At 47.9% G+C, this 20,261-nt stretch overlaps 1 protein-coding gene and 1 long non-coding RNA gene across 9 annotated transcripts in view; one reads left to right on the forward strand and one right to left on the reverse strand.

Annotated features, from left to right (window-relative positions):
* LOC135970553 (uncharacterized) overlaps positions 1-18,920 on the forward strand; it is a 93,447-nt gene extending 74,527 nt beyond the window's left edge. For 4 of the 8 annotated variants that reach the window (XR_010586282.1, XR_010586284.1, XR_010586288.1 and 1 more), the window contains 3 exons: positions 11,738-11,950; positions 13,555-13,682; positions 16,601-18,920. This is a non-coding gene — a long non-coding RNA (uncharacterized lncRNA). The remainder of the gene's footprint in view (positions 1-11,737; positions 11,951-13,554; positions 13,683-16,600) is intronic. The other 4 variants (XR_010586283.1, XR_010586287.1, XR_010586285.1 and 1 more) reach the window with 4 other exon arrangements.
* Positions 14,134-20,261, reverse strand: part of LOC102129566 (UL16-binding protein 2) — a 39,830-nt gene continuing 33,702 nt past the window's right edge. Inside the window, exon 2 of the mRNA XM_074037233.1 lies at positions 14,134-14,487. Coding sequence (XP_073893334.1) covers positions 14,177-14,487 — 311 coding nt within the window. The 3' untranslated portion in view covers positions 14,134-14,176. The remainder of the gene's footprint in view (positions 14,488-20,261) is intronic.

A 20,261-nucleotide genomic window follows, 5' to 3' on the forward strand; every position in this document is an offset into this window, starting at 1 on the left:
TATATTCTAGTTTTCTTCTCAGGGTGGCTGCCCTTTACCTATGACTCATACCAATATGTATCACATTTATTGGTATTAATGGTTTCATTTTATTCCTAATTTTAGAAGTATCAGCATGTTTTCCTATTCCTTTTGCGTGCCACCTCCAGCCCCATTTTCCTGATATCTTTCCTAGCTGTAATTCTCAGTTACTCTTAGCTACACTTCCTTGTTTCTGTGATCCTAACTTCACATTTCCCTTGTTGTGAGATAACAGTAATCTGGAACAGATTCTTTGGTCACTTGTCCTCCTCGGTTCTCTTGTGGCATCTCCTGTGTTTCTCTTGCTATTGAGGTACCTTCCTCTAAACTATTTCCAACTTGGATCTTCAGGAGGCAAATATCCTTCAGGTTTTCTATAATTTCAAATATTTCTAATACACCATGATGGGCAGGATTCGGAAGCTGCCCCTTCAAGTTTCCTGTACCTTTTTCAGAACGATATGTTCTAGAAAACACTGATGACAGGACAACTAACCGCTGTCTTAGCCTGTTTGATTGAGCCTGGAGTGTACCAGCCGCAGGAAAATCCAGTATTTTAAGCAAGGAAGGAAGGAGTATGAAAGTGGGAATGGAAATGGGAAAGAAAAGGGGGCCAGGAAGAAGGGGATGGAGAGAATAAGGGCTGAGGGGCCTAGAGAAACCAGCTGCTCCTAGTCTAGGCACCGCTAGTCTAGGTACTGTGAGTCTAGGCACCGCTAGTCTAGGTATTGTGAGTCTAGGCACCGCTAGTCTAGGCTCTGCACAGTTATAATTAAAGCTACTAATCAGTTGACCTTAAAATAGAGAGATTTTCCTGGATTCTCTGAGTGGGCCCAGTGTCATTACTTGAGCTCAGTAAAGCAGAGAATTTTCTCAGGCTGGAGCCAAGAAAGATGCGTCCGATGTCAGAGAGATTCTAAGCATGAGAAGGATTCCATGCACTGTTGCTGGCTCTGAGCTGTGGGGGCCATGAGCAAGACTGGAGAGGGGCCCCTAGGAGTTAGGGAAGGGTCACAGCTGACAGCCCGCAGGGAAGCTGAGACCTCAGTACCGCAGATCCAAGGACTGGATTCTGCCAGTAACCTGAATGTACTTGGAAGCAGAGGCTTCCAAAACCTCCCAATCAGAGCCCAGTGGGTGGACACCTTGACCTTGACCTTGACCTTGAGGAACTGGGAGCAGAGAAACCAATCAAGCCATCTCAGACTTGTAACCTAGAGGACTGTGAAATAATAAAGATGTACTGATTTAGGCAGGTAAGTATGTGGCAATTTGTTATGGCTGCAACAGAAAGGATACCTTCTTATTTAAATGAGAATTTGACTGGATAAAAAATTCTAGGCTCAAGTTCTTTTCCTTCATATTTTAGAAAGAATACTCTGTCATTATCTTGCAACCAGGGTTGCTGTTGTGTAGTCTGTTGGCCAAGTGTTTCCTTCTTCCTTCCATTGTTTCTCTGGGGTAATTTGGGTGAGGGAGCCAGAAGCCTGAGCTTCTTTCCTGTCTTCATCCAGTGGATTTGTACTGTTCTAGGCTGTTAGTCACAGTCTCAAGGAGGTAGAGAATGGTTTATATTTTAACCTACTATTTCATAGATGCACCTTGTAGATCAGATAAGCTTATTGTTTTTCTCTTACACAGCTACTGCTAGTCTTCTCTCCTCCACCTTTTATAAATACTCTACTTATTGAGATATAGTTTACAGACAATACCCCTCTGTGAACATAGGAGCTTAAAGTCTCTTGGCCGGGCACGTTGGCTTACGCCTGTAATCCCAGCATTTGGGAGGCTGAAGCGGGTGGATCATGAGGTCAAGAGATTGAGATCATCCTGGCCAACATGGTGGAACCCCATTTCTACTAAAAATACGAAAATTAGCTGTGTGCAGTGGCACGCGTCTGTAGTCCCAGCTACTTGGGAGGCTGACGCAGAAGAATCACTTGAACCTGGGAGGCAGAGGTTGTGGTGAGCTGAGATTGCACCACTGCACTCCAGCCTGACGACAGAGCAAGACTGTGTCACACACACAAAAAGTCTCTTATCTTTGGGAGTATATTGAAACATACAGACATTTGGCCATATTATAAAGCATATTCCCAGGCTATAAGTATAAAACAATTGACTGATATTACTTCAGTCATGAATCATCTTACCAACCTGTCAATTCTGTAGAAAACCACATTTCTAGCAGTGCTTGCTTCAGGTTTGCAGAGGGAGAAAAACAACAATGTTTTCACTGGATATTGGCTCTTAGACAAAATGAATACCAGAACTCTATTAAATTCATTTTTACTTCCTATCGTTTCTATACTTTATAGATTTCATAAAATCAGCCCACAGTCTTAAATTTATGATAATTATGATAGATATCTTAGTAAAACACCCAATCCCTTTCAGTTATTGGAAACACTTAGGACTTTTAGGTTTTAACAACAAGTAGCACATTGTAGAACAGCAGTGCTGTTTAAAAACTGAACTCAGTTGAATTAATCAGACATAACAAGATATTTTATGACTCAAACAGAAAATGAACAACATTGAATGGATTTAAATGCTTTTTTACAGTATATCTAAACTGTGTGAATTATGGTAACACCACCTTTGAGAAGAAATCATCAATTTTAAATTTAACATACAGGATGGCACCCTAGGAAAACGTTAAAAAGTCAGGAGAATTGTACCTTTAAGAGTGCAAATGAGCAATGAAAATACACACTACCAGAGTCACCTCCTGGGATGCCTAGACAATGACTTGTGATTTGAGCATTTTTCTGCCTAGAAACCACAGAAGTGACTGTTTAGCTCTAACTGGCAGGCACCACATGACAGAGCAACAACAGAGCAAGAAAACCAGGAAATTTTTTTTCTCAAAATAATTTCAAATCTTGTTTTGAAAGCTTTTTTGCTAAGGTGTCTCCTCCTCCCAAGAAACTAACAAAGAGCCACAGCAGCAACAATGATGCCCAGCAAGAGCAGCACTGCACATGTAAAATCCAGTAAAGCACTCTGCCCTGAGGATTTGTCACTGCAGCTGTCCTGAGGGTTAGAATGTTTTCTACCTGACTGCTCCGGGAATGTGCGAGCCAAAAAATGAACAAAAATGATCCCTGGGCCGGGCGCGGTGGCTCAAGCCTGTAATCCCAGCACTTTGGGAGGCTGAGACGGGCGGATCACAAGGTCAGGAGATCGAGACCATCCTGGCGAACCCGGTGAAACCCCGTCTCTACTAAAAAATACAAAAAACTAGCCGGGCGAGGTGGCGGGCGCCTGTAGTCCCAGCTACTTGGGAGGCTGAGGCAGGAGAATGGCGTGAACCCGGGAGGCGGAGCTTGCAGTGAGCTGAGATCCGGCCACTGCACTCCAGCCTGGGTGACAGAGCAAGACCCCGTCTCAAAAAAAAAAAAAAAAAAAAAAAAAAAAAAAAAAAATCCCTGGTTTGTGGAGATCCACAGGCATTGAACAGAATCCAACATAATATCTCTGCAGAACACAACCTCACGTAGGCAGCAGAGGCTTCCTGCAGTAAAAAAGCCATGCCACAAAAAAGCTCAGAAACCTGCAGAATATATCAAGAGTCAAATCACAGTAAGTGACTGAGTCAATCCCACAGAGTAGGTTCGGCCCTGAAGAACTACAGATATTAGAACTACAAAGAAAATAGCAAAATATGTATCCTTAAATCATTAAAGACATAAAAGAATAAAACACACTGCAACTATTAAGACATTGTCAAAAAGGCTAGTTATGTCTGAAACAGAAAGAACCAAGCAGCAGCAGTGAAAAATTTGTCAATTAAAATTTGAAACTCAACACACTGATGAAGCAGCATATTAAATATAGGATGGGCTGGGCGCGGTGGCTCATGCCTGTAATCCCAGCACTTTAGGAGGCTGAGGTGGGTGGATCACCTGAATTCAGGAGTTCCAGACCAGCCTGGCCAACATGGTGAAACCTCGTCTCTACTAAAAACAAAAAAATAAGCCGGGTGTGGTGGCGGGCACCTGTGATCTCAGCTACTGAGGAGGCTAAGGCAGGAGAATCGCTTGAATCCGGAAGTTGGGACTCACCGTCCCACTCGGATCCGTGGGGCCCTAACAGTGTGGTCCCCGCGAGGATCCCCCATTCTCCTTGCCCTGGGGCTCCTGCAGGAGGGAGACTGAGACTCACTCGGTGCTAAGTGTCCAGGGTCCGGCAGGGGCTTCCAGTTGTCGCCTCCCCGACCTCGCCACTCCCGGTCCAGGGCTCCTGGTTTTTCTGCTGGGCTGGGGGCCTCAAGCATGGACGTCGTGAGGGGGAGAAAACCTTGGGATGGGTGGAACAGAAGGATGGGAGGGAGGGCAGGAGAAAGGGAGAGGAAGGAAGGAAGTAGGGCCAGAGAAAAGGGAGGAACCTCCGCCAGGAAAATGGGGAGAGGGTGACACGCACACATCCCCCACACTCATGGACTCCTCGTCTCCTGCTCTCTGCCCTGTAAGGAACGCAGGCCCCACCCCCTCCACCCTCACTGTGTTTGGGGTCAGCCATTCCAGCGGGGTGAGGCGTCCCCTTGTGGGTGCGGTTGGCATTTCCCTGAGGGCTGGGGACACTAAGCACCTTTTCCTGGGCTCACTGCCCTACTTCTTCTCCTTCTCTCCTTCTTTTCCTTCTCCTACTCCTTCTGCGTCTCCTTCTCCTTCTCCTCCTTCTTCTGCTTCTCCTCCTTCTTCTTTTTGAGACTGAGCTTCCCTCCTATTGCCCAGGCTGGAGTGCAACGGGGTGATCTCAGCTCACCGCAATCTCTGTGTCCCGGGTTCAAGCGATTCTCCTGCCTCAGCCTCTCAAGTAGCTTGGATTACAGGCATGCGCCACCTCGCCCAGCTAGTTTTTTGTTTTTCTAGTACAGATGGGGTTTCTCCATGTTGATCAGACTGGTCTCCATCTCCCCACCTCAGGTGATCCGCCAGCTTCGGCCTCCCAAGCTCCTGAGATTACAGGCGTGAGCCACCGCGCCCTGCCTGCATTCTTCTGATGTCAGTGGGGAAGGGGAAGTCCGCAAACCGCAGTGAGACCGTGACACCAGCCGGTGTCGGTGTCTTGACACCGCTTGGGAAAATGAATTCAAGGACCAGTAGAAAATAGAGAAAGAATGGATATTTATTGTAAAAGGAAAAGTACACACTCAAGTAAAGGGAGTGCGAGGGAACTCAAGAGAGAGGCAGGTGCAAGGGGGTTTGGGGTTGCCACCTTTATGAGTTTCTTCAACCAAGGGGTGGAATGTTCATGAAAATTCTTTGAAAAAGGAGAGGGTTTCTCACAACTGTGGTGCCCGCATTTTTACACCAAATATGAGTATCCTCAGAGCTGCTAGGGAGCTGGTTGGTGTGGGTTTAGTATGTTAATCAGCATATAATGAGGTCCTAGATGAAACCTAGGTCAAATCCAGGGCTATGCTGGGCCCACTCATTCTTAGGCAGCTTGGTCTACATTCTGGTTTTCAGCATCTTACCAGCCCACAGCCTCTGCAGATAATTGAACAGATTCTTTTTGCTAGTTACCTGAAACTGCTGCCTAAAGTTTTCTATTCTTTTGTGACCACCCTGTAGTATACCTGTCTCACTTTGGAGAAATGTCTATTCCAATTCTCTTGCATATATATAAATTGGGTTATTTCACTTTAGAATATTGACTTGCAAGAGTTCTTTGGATATTTAGGATACCAGTCCCTTACCAGATATATGATTTTCAAATATTTTCCTCATTCCATAAGTTTTTTTCTAACCTTCTAAATGGAGTCCTTTTTGAAGCACAAACGTTTACATTTGCAGGAAATGAAATTAAAATACCTTTTATTTTGCCATTTGTGCTATTGGCATACAGTACCTAAGCGTTTGCCAAATCCGGGGTCACAAGAATTTACTGCTCTATTTTCTTCTGAGACTTTCATAGCTTCATGTCTTAGGTGGACATCTGCCATTCATCTAGAGCTAGTTTTTGTGTGTGCTGTAAGGAGGGGACCCGCCTCATTCTTCTGCATGTACCATCCAGTTGTCCCAGCACCTTTCACTGTAGTGTAGGATGCACCTGCCCAACCTCCTATCCCTCCCTCCTGCACTTGGTGTCAGAACTGTGTCCTGCTGAATGGTTCTCCCAGGGTTTCCACCAGTGAAATCCCCTCATGTGAATCCCATTTGCTTCTCGGAGGACCTGGACTAAGGAATGGATTCACCAGAGGAAATTATATTTCATGAGATGGAACATTCTGGGAATGCTGACACTCAGCAGACCCCTTACTATATCAAAAGTAAGAAATTGCATGATTTGGTCATTTGGGTCCCACAAGTCCTCTGTCAAATTTGCTCGTTTGTGTTTAATTTTTCTTTGTCATTTCTTATGTTGTTTTTGTTGTTGTTTTCTTTGAGACAGGCTCTCACTGTGTCACACAGTCTGGAGTGCAGTGGCACCACCTCAACCCCCTGCAACCTCAAACTCCCTGGCTTAAGTGATCCTCCCACCATAGCCTCCTGAGGAGCTGGGACTACAGGCTTGTGCTACTACACTTGGTCTATTTTTAAAATTTTCTGTAGAGACAGGTCTCACCGTGTTGCCACGGCTGATCTCCAACTCCTAGCCTCAAGCAATCCTCTAGCATTGGCCTCCCAAATTTCTGGGATTGCAGGAATGAGCCATCACTCCCGGTCCAAAAAGTTGCTACTTTTTAGGTTTTACTTTTGTCATGGTTGTATGACATTATGTAGATTTTTAAAATTCTGTATCATTAATGTGGGCAATGCTATACAATAAAATGTTTCTTCAGCCACAGCTTCTTAAAAATAGAAGTGGCATGAAAATGTTGTGCATTTGTCAAATCTTGAAGAAGTTTCAAATATTTAGGGTAATTCTGAACTCTCATTTTGGTTGACACAATAATCCATAAAAACAAGTAAAGCGCCCACTCTGATCTGGAAGGGGTAAGGAGGTGAAAGCATTGATAACCCAAAGTGACAGCCTCTTTTGTAGACACCATCCTGCCTAAATTTCTCATGCCCCACAAAAGAGGGTCCTGAACTCTTCGCTTCTCCAGAGCTCCATGCAGTCCTTGAAGCACTCTCTGGCTGTCTCTGCAAGTGGCTGAACAGCTCCTCCTGGTCTCTGTGGGGCTGCGGAGGCTCCAGGTCCCCTAGGCCTGAAGCTGTTGTGCTTATCAGGTCCCAACAAGGGTGCACCCCACCATGGGTGGTGGAGGAGACCAGGTGTAGCTGCTCCTGCCCCTACCCCTCTTCTGACTGGCCAATCTTAATTGGAGGAAGGAGTAAGCATGAGTGGAGCCATGGAGGTTGGTGCTGGATAGAACAGAAATGAAGACATTTGTCCAATCCCCCAAATTATGGGGATCCCTTTCTGAGTTCTAGCAGCCCTGGGGTAGTCTGATGATTGGATTCTTCCCATGTGTCTTAAACCCTATCATAAGGCAGCCACTGTGCTAGGTGCTGGGTTTACATGTGGGTGATGGCTGTTTCCTGTCTTCCAGGAACTTAGTATCTAGGGACAGAAACAAACACCCATGTGGCTGCTGCTGCTGATGTGATGTCCTTGCAGTGGTTGGGGCTATCAGAGGGCAGAAGAGGGGGTGATTCATTCTGCCTGGGGAGTTGCATGGAGGCTTTTCAGGAGGTGGCATTTCAGACTGTTCTTGTAGGAATAGAAAGAATACAGCGTGTCCAGATGAGAGAAGACAGGGCACCTAGCAGAGGGACAAGCATGAGGAGGAGGCCTGGGAGTGCAAATATCACAGAAGTTTGAGGAGCTGTGAGAAGTCTGCAGTAATGAATCCTCAGTTACTGGGATAGATTCTTTCCACAGGGAGGAGGGAATGTCAGGCGGGATGATAGGCTAGGTGGATGAAGAAACTTCCTTGGAGTCCCTGTCTCCCTCCACAGCAAATCAACCAGGAAATCAATTCACCATTCATACATGTATGTTATCTCTCACACACACACACACACACAGACACGCACACACAGGCACACACACACAGGCACACACACATTGGCACACACGCTCATAGAAACAAACATAAACACATGCACACATACAGACACAGGCACACACACACACATACATGCACACACACACTCACTCACAGACACATATAGGCACACACACAGACGCACGGGAGAAACTAGGTGTCATCTCGAGAACTGTCATGTCCAGCCAAACCTGCCTACTCCCCTGTCACCTCAGGTGCTGTCTCTCAGCTCTCCAAGGATTTCTGAAGACATCAAGTAGGATGTCACTGTGTCATCTGAAACAACTTGGCTCTGGGATGAAGCAGCGTCCTGTTTGTTTTCGCTGCAGCAAAAGAGAAACTCCCCTGGGGCAGAACTGCTGGGTCACCAGAGAGCACCCCTCTGCTCTTTGCCCTCAGGGCATCTTGATCTGCAGGATGGGAGGAACTGCCCCAACTCTCCCAAAAAGGAACTCTTTACGGACCCCTCATCCGCCATGATGTCACCGCCTCTTTTGTCCTCTCTCTAGCCCATGGCTGTGGATCCCAGGCTGTGTGCCAAGGAACTCAGCACAAACTCACTGTGAGAAAACACTCTGGGGTTACTGAAATATTTGAAGGATGAGCAGTCACATCTGCAGGACACCTCAGGAAGTGCTAGTGCAAGGTATTTCACAGTTTCAACCTTAAGACTATGCACCATTGCTTTAGATGTAATTTTACAATCTGTGCTTTCAACAGATGGTGCGATTAAAAAACAAGAACCCCTGTAAAAATCTGTATGAAATAGGAAATGATGGCAACTGTGTCCAATCGGCTCCCACGGTTTGAGAAGTTGTTCAGTGCCCAGTAGGTACACATGTCCATTAGTAAACACTTGTGATTATTTAAGAATGAAACAAACATATTACTTTTTCAATTTATGTGAAATATTTTCTTAAACGGTGATGAAATTGCTACGTCATAAATATATATTGTTTCGTCCTAACTACTTAATAGATACATTCTTGGTTATTTCTTTTGTTTTAGGGCTATCTTGAAAATGTTACGGAGGCACCTTCTGGGTTTTCCCTGGACCACTCCAGGCCATTTCTCGGGCTCTGCCTCCTGCGGGAAAGCTCACCTCCATGAAGCCAGGACTCACATGTCACCTTCTTGGGAGACCTTTTTGTTCTGGCTACTGAGGACCTGGGGCCTCCCCCTCTCTCTCTTCCTTCCCACATCCTTGTTCTCCACCCCCTAAGTCATCTGTCACTTTCCTACATTCTGGAACACACCTGCTCATTATGTTCACCTGCTGTCCTCACTGGAGCAGGGATTTTGTCTGTTTTCCTCAGGGAAGCATTCATGGCACAGCCCATTATCAGTGCTGAGGCTGTACCTACCCTGTGAGTGAATAAATGAAAGGACAGTCATTGGAGTAGGGGCCTCTTTGTTGCCCATTTGTTCGCTACACTTTAGATGGTAACTTAGGACATGGTGGAACCAGTGTTTTCTGGGCACAATAAACCAGAATATATTGTGAAGGCAAGAAGTAGAAATAAATGTTAGGAGGAAGAATATGAATTTTCATCATGGAGTTGAAAAGAGTGAGAAAAAAAAAACAATCAGGAAAGGGGCAAGTTTGTCTTGGTTGTAGATAACCTGGTGGAGAAACACAGCTGTCTGTGATAGAGATTGGGCTCTGTTAGTTTCCTCTGCAATGCGAGACCACCTCCACCACCTGCCCTGTGTCCTCCTCTATCCAGAGGCTGAATGCAGCTCTCGTGCCTTCAGTGCTGAGGAAGCCACAATCCCAGGCCAGAGGAAGGACTGAGGTGGACAGTGAAAAAGGAGGTGGTGGATGCAGAAGGGGAAGCCTGAGGATAAACAAAAAATGTCACTTGAAAATGGGACAAAAAGGAAGGGTATAAAGAACAAGGTGGAAATCATCTGATATTCCATCACACAGTGTTTAATGTTAGGGTTTTGGTGCAATCATATGTAATTTTTATACAATTATGATCATACACCTTAGAATTATTTTAAATCACTAGAGTATATCTTTTTTTTTTTTTTTTTTTTTTGAGAGAGAGAGTCTCTCTCTGTCGCCCAGGCTGGAGTGCAGTAGTGCGATCTTGACCCACTGCAGCATCCGCCTCCCGGGTTGGAGCAATTCTCCTGCCTCAGTCTCCTGAGTAGCTGGGATTATAGGCATGTGCCACCACACCAGGCTAATTTTGTTTTTTGTTTTTTGTTTTTTGTATTTTCAGTAGAAATGGGTTTCACCATATTGGCCAGGCTGGTCTCAAACTCCTGACCTTGTGATCCATCCACCTTGGCCTCCCAAAGTGCTGGGATTACAGGTGTGAGCCCGACCAAGAGTGTGTATTTTTAGAGCAGGGATAGAGTTCATAGTGCAGAGCTCTCTCTTGCTCCTGTCAGTTAATTCTTCTTTTTTTTTTTTTGGCCTCATGTGATTTTATTTTACTTATTAATTTTTGATTTCAATTCTTATCGTAAAGGGTACACATGCAGGTTTGTCACATGGGTCAATTGTGGGAGGCTGAGGCTTGGGGCCCCAGTGATCCCATCACTCAGCCAGTAAGCATGGTACCCAACAGGTGGTTCTTCAGCCCATGTTGCCCTCCCCACTCCCCTGTCTAGTGATCTCCAGTGTCTCCATCTTTATATTCATGTGTATTCAATGTTTAGCTCCCACTCATAAATGGGAACCTGCAGCATGCGGTTTTCTATTCTTGTGTTAGGTCACTTATGATAATGGCCTCCAGCTCCATCCATGTTGCTGGAAAGAACTTGATTTTGTTGTCTTTTATGGTTGCAAAGATTTTCATGGTGTGTGTGGACCACATTTTCTTCATTCAATCCGATCTCACACAGTGAAATCCTCTCACTGTGGGTTCAGGACACAGGAGCGGGGAATACTTTAGCCTAGGGAGGTGTGATGTGGTGTGTCAACCTGGAAGGTGATTTGGATGAGATTGATGTTTAAATTGGTGAATGTTGAGTAAAGCAGATTACCCTCGTAACAGAGGTGGGCTTGATCTAATTAGTGGATGTTTTGAAAGATCTAAAAGATTGACCTGTCAAAAAAAAAAAAAAAAATTCTCCAGCAGACTGCACCTGCCCCATCAGCTCTCCTGGGTCTCCAGCCAGGTGGCCCACACTGCAGATGGTGGGCTTGCCAGCCACATATTGGTGTGAGGCAATTTCTAATAATAAATCTTTCTGTCTCTCTCTCTGCCTACACACACACACACGCGCACACACACACACACACACACACACACACATACAGTTGCTTCTGTTTCTCTAGAGAATCCTAATACAGGAAGGTATGGCTAACCTAATGAGAGGTGACATTTGTGCCCAACTTTTAAATCATGACTGCCTCTGAGCTGGTGGGAAATGGAATACTTGCCAGAGGATGCGCCAGAACAGAAAGCCTGGAGGCAGCAAGATAGGACCAGGAGTAGGCCAGGAGAGTTTGACCATAGAGGATCAGAGAGGAAGAGATGTCAGGAGGTGAGAAGGGACAGGGAGGATGTATGGGAAATTTCTATTATAGTCATGAGTTTCAGGCAGAAAATCCATGGAAACTTACATACACACACAGACACAGACACATGCACACACACAATGCACACCACATGCACATACCTACACAGCTAAGACAGCTGGTCTAATCTCGGAATAGTTGCTGAGTCTTTGCTCTGATTCGCCTCCTGCCAGCTCTGGCGTTCAAGTGAGGATCAAGGCCTGTGAACCTGAATGACCCCAGCTCCTGTTTGGACTGAGCTGCTTCAGTCTCTAGAAGGGCCTGGGAGTTGCCTCCAGAAGAGGAAAAGGCAGGAGAAGCTGCCCAAAGCAGAGAACAGAGAGTGAGAGGGAAACACCTGGAGGCCTTGGCTTTGGAGGAGAAGGAACCGTAGTGGATTTATTGAGGTACTCATCTCTTTACATCAGTTTCTTAAAAGTATGTTTTTCTTACATTCCCACTTTCAACTAGTAAAACAAAACAAAACAAAACAAACAAGAAAACCAATGTGAAACCACCAAGAATTGCAAAGTATTTGCAAGCAGAATCCAGAGAACTTCTCTGCCTGCACTACTTGAGAGCGAGCTGCCACGCTGATGCCTCATCTTTAATGATGCCACCTCATGCACCATACTTTAGTGTTCTTCCTACAAACCACAACACTCTCCTAATAAGCACAATACAATCACCAAAACAGATTTCACATCCATACATTACATCCATCTCATGCTCAGACACTACTCAAGATTCACCAGTTGTTTCGATTATCTTTTACAGACAAGGATCTGATGGATTTAGGCATTTCCTATCTACTCATTTTACTGAAAATATAGATCAGTGTGCTTTCTTTGCCCCATTATTTGATCTCTATATTTTTGAAACTATGTGGAGAGATTTGGATTCATGTGGTACTTCTTATTGTGTGTCTTTCACAAGTCCTCATTAATATATTTGAAAGATTTAACATTTTTTTAATCCAGCATTTGGGTTGCTTAATCTTTTGCTAGTTCAGATGTTCTAGTCTGACATAGAAACAGAAATGTAATACCAACATAGAAAACATACTGCACTTTAGTGGAATATTTTTCTGCTAACTTTATATTATGATGGACATGCTGCCAGCAAGAATAAAGAGTTTGAAGGAGACCATGCTCACAGTCCCTCCTTGGGAACATGTTCACCCTTCCAAAAAGACACAGCGTTGGTTTATGTTGCTGAAGAAATCCTGGGTCATTTGTCCTGGGAAACCCCTCCATAGTCACTACTCCCCATCTCACAGCCCCTGTCACTAAGGGGTAGGTTTTTCCCTGCGCACCCAGCCCTGGCCCTGAAGCCTGTACCAACCATTTCCTTGATGTACCACATCAGAGAGCTTCCCACATCACCTTGAAGTGGCACCCATAACTCTGAATGTGACTGTCCATGGCCTGTGCCATCCATTCCTGGTGAGCTCAATGGTAAGCATGAAACTCCAGCAGCAGCTCACCCGCCCCCATGTGCCACCATATCCCTGGTCTCTGAGTCCACTCTGCTCCAGACAGAGCCATCAGCTGGCTCAGGATCTGGAGTGTGATGGAGGTGGGATGGCAGGGGCATCAGCCCAGGGCCCGGCCAGGAATCCCATGTGTCCAAGGGGTTTGGGCTCTTTCTAAACCTCGTCCTGGACACTCTCTTCTCTTCACTTTCCACATTACTTGCTGGTACCTGAACTGGTTTCTCTGGAATGAAGCCCTGAACTTCTGCCATAGGAATTGAGTGTGCCCAGGAACTCAAAACTCCCTCCTCTTGGGATTACCTCAGATCGCTTTCTTCTGAGCCTCCTCCAGGGATACCCACTTGAGATCCCCATTTCTCTTTCTTCTGTTACCTCCTGCACTTGGCTCCAGGGTGCTGTCCATGCCCATCAAGAAGTCCCCAAGTCATCTTGTGCAGTCTCCTATTGAGATGTAATGGAAGGACATGGTCACATCCTTGTCATTCTCTCACTTTTCTTTCATCTTTCTGGCTCCAGGATGAACCGTTGTCCACATTCTGTTCTCTGAGTCAAAGAGGAGGAAGACCTGTCCATCAAAACCGAACTGCCAAGATCCACTGCTGTGTCCTTCGGCTTTCTGCTCACAAGACACTCGGGCCTGCAGGGTGAGGGGTTCTGCCCCCATCAGAGAGAGATCAGCTCTGGTCTTGACAAATTTTGCACCCCTATCCTGTTCCCCTTACAATTTCCTGGCCTTACTCTCTCTGCCACATCTTAGCCTTGCCTCTAGACCTCTTGAGGGGTAAGATGACCTTCCTATTTGTAATTTTTTTTTTTTGAGACAAAGTCTTACTCTGTTGCCCAGGCTGGAATGCAGTGGCACAACCTCAGCTCACTGCAGCCTCTGCCTCCTGGGTTCAAGGGATCCTCCTGCCTCAGCTTCCCAAGTAGCTAGGATTACAGGTGTGCGCCGCCACACCTGGCTAATTTTTGCATTTTTAGTAGAGACAGGGTTTCACCATGTTGATTAGTCTTGTCTCAAATTCCTGACCTTGTGATCGGCCCACCTCAGCCTCCCAAAGTGCTGAGATTACAGGCATGAGCCACAGTGCCCAGCCCCCATTTATATTTTTACGTGAAAACTATAAATGCCTCTAACCTACCACTGTACCTGCTCCCTCCTGTCCTGGGCCATCTGAAACTTACCCCTGGGTGTGTAATTCTCCAGCTGAATGTCAAGCAGTTGCTCTGTGAGCATGTCTACCACCTGTCTCAGTACTGGGTTCTGTGCTTTCCAGGCCTTTGTGACATTTAGTTTCTTCCCCAGGGGACTGACGGGTGTGACTGTCTTGTTGCCACAGTCATAGTGAAGAAAAGTCTTTTTACCCACCTGGTCTTGAACTGCATACCACTGTGGTCCAGGTCTAAATTTAGGGATGATGGTGATGTCATAGCAAAGAGAGTGAGGGTCTGTGGAGAAAGGCAGGTGAGGGGTGGGTGGGGAGAGAAAGACCCCTAGTTAGCCCTCCTTCACACTGTGACAATAAGAGGACGCCTCTGGCAGGCTGGGCTGGCCCAGGAAGGAGAGTTCCTCCAGAACTGTGGTGTCCACAAGTTTAAGGCAAGTGCTCACTCTTTGCATGAGGACAAGGAGGAGGAGGAAGAGGAGGAGGAGGTCTCTGCCTGCTGAGAAACCACATGCCCCCAGACATGTCCCACTGCCCCTCTGTCCACATCGGTCAACACATGAGAGGTGCCAGGCCTGCTAGTGGAGGAAGGGCCTGGATGGCAGAGGATCTTCAGCAGCAGCCCACGTAGACTGTGGGACGTGGGAGAGGGTGTGGGTCCATCCCTGAAGGTGCTGGTGCCTGGTAGGATGGAGTGAGGATGGAACCCCGCTGGATAAAGAAGAATTAATTATCATGGTCACAGGATTTAACATGTTGGCAAAGCCCCTGGTGATGGTGCTTATCTGCTATGAGGATGCCTTCCTGAAACATTGGGCAAAGGGATGGTCCACACAGCAAGAAATAGAAAATCTGAATATCTAAGGCCAGTAGTAGAGGGAGGGAACACAGATTCAGAGAAGTGCCCATGTCAGAGGGATCTGTGTGTGAAAATTCAGAACAATTTCCATCCACTGTGCTCATGGGAAGCCTGGAGGACTCCTGTTTACCTGGCGTATAAAGAAGGCCCCATGAGAAGGCACCAGAATGGGATGAAGCTCAGGGATGCCTACTGCAGAAGGCCAGGGTTGGGGGTAGGAGATGCTGTTCCTAAAATGAACTCCCAGTAGTAATGGGATGAAAAATCCTGAAATAACAGATTCCAGGTGGAGGCTGTGAACTGTCAGAAGCAAGGAGTGTGCAATGATGGAAATGGTTAGAGAAGTCACAATGCCAGCTGGTGACCTCAGCCATACAAAGCTTTGCCCATGGCTCATACAACAAAGGGGTCCAAGATCCAAAAGAGATGGAAACCCAACCCAGGTACTGCTGGATTTAAATAATCACAACAAACACAGATAAAACAAATGATGGATGACCAGGAGGCTGAAAGCAGCCACTCCATCAAGAACAAGGCTGCTTTGCCCAATTTGCAGAATTAAGTCACTTCTCAGACCATGAACCCATGACTAGAAGAAGACACCAGTTTCCAGTGAGGAAGGACCCTTTAACCCCACTGCAAGTGGAATGATTCTTTGTGACCTTCTCCAAAGATATTTATGGCCACTAGAGTTTGCTGTGAAGGGCAATTTTGTAAATATGTAAAGGTGTGCAGGGAATATATTCTCCATTGTGACTACTCAATGCTGCTGGTGTAGCTCAAAAGCAGCCATAGACAATCCATGAATGATGAGTGAGGCTGGACCTGCCTTAAGTGCCCAGTGACCCAAGGCCCCCTAAGATCCTAGAGGTACATGTGGTTACAATGTGTAATTGGTGAATCACAACAGAGATTCCATGTGAATGTTCAGAGGCAAGGCAATGCCACGCACAGCAGGGAAATCTTCACACATTAAAAAGTGGCTCGTGTAGAGTACCGTGCCTTGGCAGAGATGGCCTTTAGCCATAAGAGGGCAGTGACCATGTAGCCTCAGAGCTGTCCATTACAGATGCGCTCCTCACCCTCTAGGTCATTAAGAAGATAGGCCCAGCAGTGAGAAGAGGCAGGTGGTTCTCCTGAGATGGGCAGGAGTAGGGCCACAGGGAACCAAGAAGCTGCACAAGAAATTGGCCCCAATCCCCAGGACACCACATGGCTGCACCCTCTCACCCTCAGATCACAACTGAGGCTTCAGGGAGGGTCCCTGATGGCCCTGGTGGACCACAGATACCACTCAGCAGCAAAAGAAGGGAGAGTAGACCCCGAACCATGGGAACCTGACTCCCATCACATCCACACCACCCAGAAGCCACAGGCAGGGCAGAACTGGTTCTGACTTTTGGAGTTGCACCTGAGACCCCATCTGGAGATGCCACCCTAGGGGATGGTCCATCCACTGTTGTGTCACTCTGTGTATACTCATCTGGGGTCAGTAACCTAGGATAGTGTCCAATTCTGTTCCCTCTTTTATTTTCAGGTTGTCCTGGACTGCTATTGCTCTACAAACGGATAGGACTTGACACAGAGACAGAGAACCCATGCCCTGAAAAGACCAAAGTGTCTCCTGCCTTCCTTTTCTAGAAAGGGTTTGCCACCTCCAGCCTACCATTCTATATGACTCTGGCTCCTGAATAGGAAGAATAGGCAGGTCTTGGTCCAAGGGCAGAAGTGGGTGTCTCTACTCACCTGCATTCCCAGGGTCATCCTGTGGGGAATGGTACTTCCCATCCCCCCTGCACAGGTTCTGGGGTGTGTGGGTGTGTACTCAGCAAGGAGGAGAAGGTGCCAGTTGGTGGGAGAGGTGGTGAGAGCACCCTCATGGATGGGGAGGTGAGGGAGGCCTGTGGGGTGAGAGGGCTGGGCTGAGATTGAAGGTAAAAGGATGTGACCTGTTTGGTGGCAGTGGGTGGTGAGGCGATTGGGAGGGAAGTGTCTGGTGAGCCCCTGGTTGCAGGTGAGGGCAGCAAAGTGCAGGGCAAAGTTTAAGGGCAGGGAGCCCTGGGGGTGCTGGAGGGTTTGTGTGGTGGAGGGCCAGTGAGAAGACAGCATCTCTGTTTGTCTGGGATGTGTGTGCTCCCGTTTCTGCGAGATCCCCTCCCTCACCTCTGGTCATGCCTGTGTCCTGGTAGCTCAGGCTCCTTCTGCCCTAGGGCATGGTGGAGGTGCCGGCCTCACCAGACAGTCCCACTGTGCCCTCTGGCCCCCTCCAAAATCTCGTCCCTCCCATCCTCCTGCTACTATAGGAAATAAGAAAGAAATCATTCAGGTAGACAGGGTAAAGAGAGTCCCCAGCAAAAAACTTTCCTTCTAACAAAAAGCAGCTCAGAAACTGCTCCCTTTTTAACCTCAAGCAGTTTAAAGAAATCACTTGTCTTCAAACAAAGAGCAGCCTAGAAGATCAGGCTGTAAAACACAGATAAGCAGCTTGGGCACAGAAGGAGGAACTAGCTGGATAATGATAGAACTTCACATACATAGGATGGGTCCCTGCAAAAACAGTGGGGCTCAGTGAGCATATTCCTGTCCATTTCCCTTCTTCCTTTGTTTTGTTTGTTTGTTTGTTTGCTTTTTGTTTTTTTTTCTTTTTTTTGACGGAGTTTTGCCCTTGTCGCCCAGGCTGGAGTGCAATGGCGTGATCTCAGCTCATCCCACAACCTCTGTCTCCCGGGTTCAAGTGATTTTCCTGCCTCAGCCTCCCAAGTAGCTGGGATTACAGGCGAACGTGACCACGTCCAGCTAATTTTTGTATTTTTAGTAGAGATGGGGTTTCGCCATGTTGGCCAGGCTGATCTCGAACTCCTAACTTCAGCTGATCCACCCGCCTTGGCTTCCCAAAGTGCTGGGATTACAAAGGTGAACCATGGCGCCTGGCCCCTGTCGGTTTCTTTAGGCACACTGAGATAGGGAAGCCGGAAGGTGCACAGGGTGGGGATGCCTGCAGCTGCAAGAAGGTGCCTGGGAACAGGCACAGAAACTCACCATCCCCTTTTATCACAGGCAGGTAAGTAGCGCAGAGCCGCACAAAGAGCCTGCCTGCATGATTAAGAATGGGGTGGGGGCTGCTAGTGACTGCCCTATGCAGGTGGCACACCTGGTCCTAACCGGCTCTTCGGGCCACATGGGCCTCTCTGTGACAGAGAGCTGTTCTTTCCTTTCGCCTATTAAACTCCTGCTCCTATCTCACTCTGTGGGTGTTCGTCCCGATCCTTGATTTCCTTGGCCGCCAGACCAAGAATTTTGGCATTTATCCCAGACAACGAGCTGTTTTACTGCGCTTAGTTTCTGGCCTCGCTTATGCCACTCTGTTTTCTCAGGCAGGGAGAATCAACCCCAGGGACGCGACAGAGGCAGAAGGAGCCCTGCCTGGGGAATTGAGAAGGGCGCGGCGCGGTCACAAAGATCCGTCCTCCGCGACGCCCCTCTCCTCTTTCTCCGACCCATTCCTGGAACTCACCGACCCGCAGCTGAAGCAGAGCCAGGATGCAATGAAGGAACGTGGGGCCCTCAGCCAGCACCTCTGGGACCGGGACGTGGTGACGGAATGCAGAGGACACCGCTGTTCACCGCGCGGGGGAAACGTCTGAGCCTCCAGCTGAGCGGTCCAGGGCTTTGGTCTCCCGGGTGGAGCCGAAGCGCGGAGAAAATCCCTGTTGTTTCACTACGCCTTTCTCCTACTTCCCACCTTTCCCAGGACGTCATTTCACTTCATTGTTTTGCAAATATTTTCTCCCCCTTGAGCGCTGCTTCTTTATGTTCTTAAATGCCTGTTTCATAAAGAGCAGGGATTAGGTTTTGTACTTCTGCTGTGTTCGTTTTTGTGTGTCTGTGGGTGGTAAAATACGGTCGGGGTCGCTCTAAAGTCATTTTTGTCTCTTGCGCGCCTCAGGATACTGAAGGCATTTGCGGATTTCAGCTGCAAAAGGCTTTCGTCAAAGTTCGTTGCGGGTGGTTTCAGCGCTCCGCCTAGTCCCTCCCGGTTCCGCGCGCTCCTCCCGTGGCGCCTGCATCGCTCGAGCTCGGGCCGGGTCCTGCCTGAGTGATGCCCCACAGGTGGCGCCCGGCTGCCACCGATGTCCCACCGGGAGGTACTCGGCGCCTGGTGGGTACCCGCGGGGCGGAACCGCCTTTGGAAGATGTGTGAGGACTCCACCCATCGCGGTAGGGGACAATGTTTGTCTGCGGGCTTGAGGAAATGGGAAATCAGAGATAGCTGATGGTTTCCTCCTACAGCCTGGTGCGGGGGGCGGGGAGGATTTTACACGCGGCTGCTGCGGAGATGTGACCTTACAGCTGGGGTCCTTGGGGCTCCCACAGCGAGGCTCCAGCGCGGATCCCCTGCCTGACTGCTTGAGGCTGCTGGTGGGCGGCGCCCTCGCAGGGAGTAGTTCTGTGCCCCGGTTCCTTACTGATCTTCTAGGATACTCTTTGTTAGAAGACAAGCGATTTCTTTGAACTGCTTGAGGTTAGAAAGGGAGCACTTTCTGAGCTGCTTTTTGATAGAAGGAAATTTTTTTGCCTAGGACTCTTTTTACCCTATCTACCTAATAATTTCTTTCTTATTTCCTATAACAGCAGGAGGATGGGAGGGACGAGAGGATTGGAGGGGGCCAGAGGGCACAGAGGGTCTCTCTGGTGAGGCCGGCACCTCCACTGCGCCCTGGGGCGGAAACAGCCTGAACTACCAGGACACAGGCATGACTAGAGGTGAGGGTGGGGATCTCGCGGAAACGGCAGCACAGACATCCCAGACAAACAGAGATGCTCTGTTCTCACCGGCCCTCCACCACACAAACCCTCCAGCATTTCCAGGGCTCCCTGCCCTTGAACTTCCCCCTATACTTTGGGTACACGGGTCTGGCCAGGAGCTTCTTTTCGTCCCCTCCCCGACCACGTCGCCTGTGGTCCAGGGCTCCTGGTTACTCCGCTGGGCTGGGGCCTCTTCCAGGATGGACGTCCTAAGGCTGAGAAAAGCCCGGGATGTGTGGAAAAGCTAGGTTCGGAGAGAAAACGGGAAAAAGGGAAGAAGCAGCAGGTGGCAGGAGAACAAGGAGAAACCCCCGCCCCAAAAATGGGAAGAGAGTGACAGAGGGACAACCCCCACCCCCAGGTTACTCAGGGTTCTCCAGAGTGACTGCACC

This window comes from Macaca fascicularis, chromosome 4, assembly GCF_037993035.2.
Source record: "Macaca fascicularis isolate 582-1 chromosome 4, T2T-MFA8v1.1".
In the NCBI taxonomy this organism is placed as follows: domain Eukaryota; kingdom Metazoa; phylum Chordata; class Mammalia; order Primates; family Cercopithecidae; genus Macaca; species Macaca fascicularis.